The sequence below is a fragment of the Pteropus vampyrus genome, unplaced genomic scaffold (genome assembly GCF_000151845.1).
Source record: "Pteropus vampyrus isolate Shadow unplaced genomic scaffold, Pvam_2.0 Scaffold36, whole genome shotgun sequence".
Taxonomy (NCBI): domain Eukaryota; kingdom Metazoa; phylum Chordata; class Mammalia; order Chiroptera; family Pteropodidae; genus Pteropus; species Pteropus vampyrus.
In genome coordinates, this window is record NW_011888817.1 from 3,909,246 (window position 1) to 3,915,245 (window position 6,000).

Below are 6,000 nucleotides of genomic sequence, written 5' to 3' on the forward strand. Positions count from 1 at the left end.
TCTATGGTTATATAAGATATTAAGTGGCAAATCGCCACTTTTTGTAGCTCTTATGTAAATCTAAAATGATTTCAAAATTAAAAAAGTTACAGAAAAAAATTATAATGGTGTTGCTCAGGTATGTTACCAAGCAGTGTAATGGCAACTACCATTCTTGAATGCTTGTTATGTGCCAGGTGAAGTGCTAGATGCTTATGTGCTTTATTGCCAGTCCTCAATGTGACCTTGTTTGGTGGGTGGTATTGTTCTCATATTCAGGTGAAGGAATGGAGGTTCAGAGTTATTAAAATTGCGCATGGGCAAAAGTGGAACTTCACTCTACCATGTTGCCTAAAAGATAATGGCCTAGTATAAATCTAATTCTAGCCAGGAAAATAATTTGAGCTCAAGGTCTGAAAGTTTCAAGAGCAAATTAGATAGTTGGACCTGTTACTTATTTTCAGGCCTAATTCCTAAGAGGCAAGTAAGGGTTATGTAGGAATTTAGCATTAAGAGGAAGACCAGGTTGGAGTATGACAGGGATGCTTCCTGCCTAGCAGTGGCTAGAGTCCAAATGCCAATTCAATAAGGGTACCACATAGAAGAGAACTCTTAATGCACAAACTTTGTAAGTTGACTTGAGTCAGTAGAGTCTTGCTAATGTAGTTGTCTAGTTATTATATAATGATACAGGGTATTCCGTTTCCTCAAAGCAGTACAAGATTCTGTTCTCCAAAAAAACATTAAATTGAATTCATATGGATAAGGTTAAATGATGTGACAAATCTGAATTCATTCTGAAAACTAAATTTCTCTATTCAGAATGTCCTACTTGGTAGTCATCTATGATAAACAGGAATAATTACTTGAAATGAGGATAGAGGTATAGCATTTCTACTTAGAAATCTATTCCCTTGCCTGGTGCTAGTACAGTACAGGCATACCTCGTTTTTTTGAGCTTTGCAAATACTACGTTTTCATTGACATCAAGGCAAGATCTTCCCCCAGCAAAATGACAACTTTTTTTTTTTTTTTTAGCAGTAAAGTATTTTTAAATTTATATATCTTTTTTAAAAAAAAAATGGCAATGTTTTTGCGTACTTAATAGACTACAGTATGGTGCAAACAACTTTTCGTGCCCTGGGAAACCAAAAAATTTGGCTTGGTTTATTGCAATATTCTTTTTTTTTTTTAGCAGTAAAGTATTTTTAAATTTATATATCTTTTTTTTAAAAAAAAATGGCAATGTTTTTGCGTACTTAATAGACTACAGTATGGTGCAAACAACTTTTCGTGCCCTGGGAAACCAAAAAATTTGGCTTGGTTTATTGCAATATTCTCTTTATTCTGGTGATCTGAAACTAAACCTGCAATACCTGTGGGGTATGCCTGTGTAGCCATAATTGCTGGTTAGTTTGCTTTGTATAGTGCTTCTTTGTTGGACCTCTCAGCTTAATGATGTATTTTTTCTAGGACTCCTTCTCCTCCTCCACGTCGACGTTCACCTTCCCCAAGAAGATACTCTCCTCCAATACAGAGGAGATACTCTCCTTCCCCACCTCCAAAGAGAAGAACAGCTTCTCCCCCACCCCCTCCTAAACGAAGGGCATCGCCGTCTCCACCACCAAAGCATCGGGTCTCCCATTCTCCACCTCCCAAACAAAGAAGCTCCCCAGTCACCAAGAGACGTTCACCTTCATTGTCATCAAAGCATAGGAAAGGGTCTTCCCCGAGCCGATCTACCCGGGAGGCCCGATCACCACAACCAAACAAACGGCATTCGCCCTCACCACGGCCTCGAGCTCCCCAGACGACCTCAAGTCCTCCACCTGTTCGAAGAGGACCGTCACCTTCACCCCAAAGAAGGCAGTCCCCATCTCCAAGCACTAGGCCCATTAGGAGAGTCTCCAGGACTCCGGAACCCAAAAAGACAAAAAAGTAAAAACATTTTATGCTTTTTGGTTAGGAACTCTCTCCTTGTGTTTGGAAGCTTTTTTTCCTTTACTAAGAAATTACAGAAAAGAATAAGCTGTGAACACAAACTTTTGAGACATTCTAGGTACTATTCAGAGATCTTTTTCTATTTTAAGGATAGTTCCTTATGGCATAAACTCAATGCCGTAGGATTTTTACTTGGTTTTTAGGAGTATCAGGTTAATTGAGGGTGTACTTCCAAAAGTAAACTCTGAAGTGATGCATAGAACATTTCTTGGATGTCTACGTGAGACTGATAAAAGCAGTCTTAAATACAAAGAATTGGCATTGTTACTTTAATATAGGAAGAATCATTAGAATAGAAAGAAGTTTGTAGAGCTTAGGTGGAGACTTAGATGATATAAATCTGAGTTAGTAGAATCAACCAGCAAACTAAGGCCCGTAAAGTATTTAAAGTTTCTGACCTGATTGTATAATGGTAGTCGTTTATTCTCTCTTAGGAAAGATCTCTGTTCTTCGATAATAAATGTTTTGTTTTTCCTTTAATCTAGGGCTGCCTCACCAAGCCCTCAATCTGTAAGGAGGGTCTCATCTTCCCGATCTGTGTCAGGATCTCCTGAGCCAGCAGCTAAAAAACCCCCAGCACCTCCATCTCCTGTCCAGTCTCAGTCACCCTCTACCAACTGGTCACCAGCCGTACCAGTCAAAAAGGCTAAAAGCCCAACACCCAGCCCATCGCCGGCGAGGGTATGTGTCTACCCTGTCTTGGACATCCTTTATAGTTGTATATGGTCATTTGGAAGCAGAGAAAATTTTATTTTTTGTAGCTCAGGAGCATTTTTTGTGGTTCGGGTAGACTTCAGGGAGGCACCATTAAGCGATGGTGATTGCATCAGCAATTCATGCTTAACAGTCTAGCCACGCATTAATTTGTGATGTGTGTAGTCATGTTAAACTCCAGAACCTTGGTGGTCGAGATTAGACTATATCGAAAATCTTTAAGAACGAAAGAAAGAATTGCCCATGATTCTGTTATTGAGGGAGAAAGCACCTTAGTTTTTCTGCTGGTTTCTCTTGTGTTTGACACATTTGGGGATACCTAGTTACGATCTCACAAATCAGTAAAGCTTTAAATCGTAAGTTGAATCTATTAATAATGATTCGGTGTTTATAAAGGAAAAAGTATGTATCACAAAAGATACCAAAAGTTGACAGTGGGTTACATGTTAAGGGAATGTTGAGTAATTTGAATTTTTCTTCTTTGCTCTTTAATGCTCTTATTTTCCCTACAATGGAAATAACAATTGTCTTTTGAACTGTGCGGGTTCACTTATACCTGTGTTTTTTTGTTCATTTGTTTTGCTTGTTGGCTTTCAATAAATACACAGTCAGCTGTTGATATCCCCAGGGGTTGCATCTGCAAATTCAGCCAACCCCAGATAAAATGAATGTGGAAGGCCAACTGCATTGTTTTTAAGCCATTTTTGTAAGGAAGAGTTCTGGATTTTTAGAATCCTTGGGGTTTCCTGGAGCCAATTCCCCTCTTGATACTGAGGGGTGGCTGTAATTAAGTTTGGGGTGGGGTGGGGTCAAAAGTTAATATGTGAATTTCCGACTTCATGGAGGATTGACGCCTCTAACCTTAATTTTATTCACGGGTCAACTATATATTATTTCTATAAGAAAAAATGAATCTTAAAATCTGAAATAGTAGATGGAATGGAAAGTACTTTATTGTCCTACATAGTCTTGTTTTGGGCAAGCTACATAAGAATACCACTCTTTTTGACATTGTCAAGTTTAAATATTATTAGGGTGCACTATTGGAGTTTAAACCTTTTTTCCCTTTTATGATTTTGGACAGATTGCTGTATTGTATAAAATCAGGGGTTAAATGTCCAACTAAATAGGGTTGACTAAATTATTGTGCAAATTAACTGAATAGATTGGGGGATTTTAAGTCATTGCTTAGAAATGTGAAATGTGAAATTTAAGAATTACAGATTAGATTCAATTATAGCAGAGCCTGCCCTTTGCTTAATTTGGCACATACACAGTAAAGAATAAACCACTTCCATTCTAGGGATAGGAGAGATCAGAGACATGGCGTTCATACAAGCATGTATTTAGAGTAATAACCATATCAGAGCAATGTAAATCCATGCCCTATAGGCTAGTAGTGTGAGTGATTTACAGATATACCCATTTAATCACCACAACAGCTTTATCAAGGATTATTACACACAGTTTAGGTTGGCTCAGGAAAAAAGCCGAGCAGATTTGTATGAGGTCAGATAGTTACTAGATTCAGAAACCAGAATTCACCTTAAGCCTACTTGAGTTCAGAGCCTTCTCTTTCTGTTGCACATGATGCTTTTCCTTAACATCTGGAGACAGACCCTGACTCACTGCAGTCATGGAGACCTGACTCAGCTTGTGGTCAGGAAACCTGGTTTAATATGAAGTTAGTTGGTTAAAATTGGAAAAAACCAGTTATCTTCAAGGTTCATTTTGACTCAAAATTGGTGAAGAATATCTTTGCTTTCAATGCGGTTCCCATCTCTAGGAGCACTTTTATTAGTGGTGATTGGCCTTGGGCCTTTTATTCCCCTGAAGCCTTAAGAAATCTTGACGTTTGGTCCATTTAGTTACTTCCTTGAGGAAATGTTCAGTTGGACAGAATTTTAATGATCGATTTTATTGCTGTAATTTTTTTGATTTATAGAATTCAGACCAAGAAGGAGGTGGAAAGAAAAAGAAGAAAAAGAAGGACAAGAAACATAAAAAGGATAAGAAGCACAAGAAACACAAAAAACACAAGAAGGAAAAGGCTGTGGCTGCAGCTGCTGCAGCTACTGTGACCCCTGCAGCCATTGCTGCTCCCACGACCACATCAGCACAGGAAGAGCCAGAGGCAGAGCCAGAGCCTAAGAAGGTATTTGTGGACACACTGTCTTGTGGTTTATACAAGTGGGTGGATTTGATTTTGAAAAGTAGCTAAATGATTTTTCTAATGATCAGCTGCTTGAATGATAATTCTATTGATCTGTTTCTTGATGACCTATCAAGAACAGGAATTTGCCAAGACTAGGGATGAGAATATGAATGGCTGCCAAAAAAGCCTTGTGCATATTTTTAAAATCACTTCGAGATATAATTAACATACCACATAATTTAGCCATTTATAATATACGGTTCGGTGGTTTACAGCATATTCGTAGAGTTGGGCATCCATCACCGCAATTTGATTTTGCTCTGTACTCAGTGTCTTGTGAGTTTAACAATATGACCTTTCTGGGTTTTCTAGGAGACTGAAAGTGAAGCTGAAGATAACCTTGATGACTTAGAAAAGCACCTACGCGAAAAGGCCCTGAGATCAATGCGGAAGGCTCAAGTGTCCCCACAGTCTTAGGTGGAAATGTTTGTTATGATGTAAATTTTATTTGGTTTGTACTCAATTCAATTTCAAAATTGCTAAAATGTGTTTGAGCTTTAGACTATAACATTTGTTGTAATAATTGCTAGGTTGAAGTTCACCATGTAAAAAAGGGCATGGATTTACATTGCAAAAGGTGTCCACAGTGTATTAGTGACATTCTTTCATTGACAGCTGACATAAATTCATTTAGAGTGAAATATTTTAAGCCAAAAAAAAATCCCCTTTTTAAAAAAGGGGGTTTAAATATTGTTGGCATTCTTATGATTTCTTTAAATGCCCCTTACTATCTCCAGAAGTTTTCCTTTTTTTTCTTTCATTTTTCTTTTTTTTCCCCATTACTTTTTTTTCATTTGAGTCTTAGCACCCATTTAAGTTATGCTTCCGACCTTGTATGGTTTGCAAGCTTGCCCAAAAATAAGACCACTGTTGAACTACCACAAAAGTATAACATGAATATTTTAATGCCACAATCTTTCCTGTTGCCTGTGGAGTCTCTGCTGAAATGAATCAGGATTCGAGCTCTAGGATGAGACAGAAAATGAAAGCATGTTGTTTGCCAGGACACTGTGGGTTTATATTGATGTGTAACAAGTTGATTTGGAACACTGGAATTTCATCCTATTCTGTTGTGTTTTTTTTTTTTTTTT

The 6,000-nt window shown here is 37.9% G+C and overlaps 1 protein-coding gene across 9 annotated transcripts in view; it reads left to right on the forward strand.

Annotated features, from left to right (window-relative positions):
- Window positions 1–5,636, forward strand: part of SRRM1 (serine and arginine repetitive matrix 1) — a 28,195-nt gene extending 22,559 nt beyond the window's left edge. For all 9 annotated transcript variants that reach the window (XM_011357613.2, XM_011357617.2, XM_011357614.2 and 6 more), the window contains 4 exons: window positions 1,453–1,917; window positions 2,466–2,661; window positions 4,640–4,849; window positions 5,222–5,636. In XM_011357613.2, the coding sequence (XP_011355915.1) occupies window positions 1,453–1,917; window positions 2,466–2,661; window positions 4,640–4,849; window positions 5,222–5,326 (976 nt within the window). In that variant the 3' untranslated portion in view covers window positions 5,327–5,636. The remainder of the gene's footprint in view (window positions 1–1,452; window positions 1,918–2,465; window positions 2,662–4,639; window positions 4,850–5,221) is intronic.
- The last annotated feature ends 364 nt before the right edge of the window (window positions 5,637–6,000 follow it).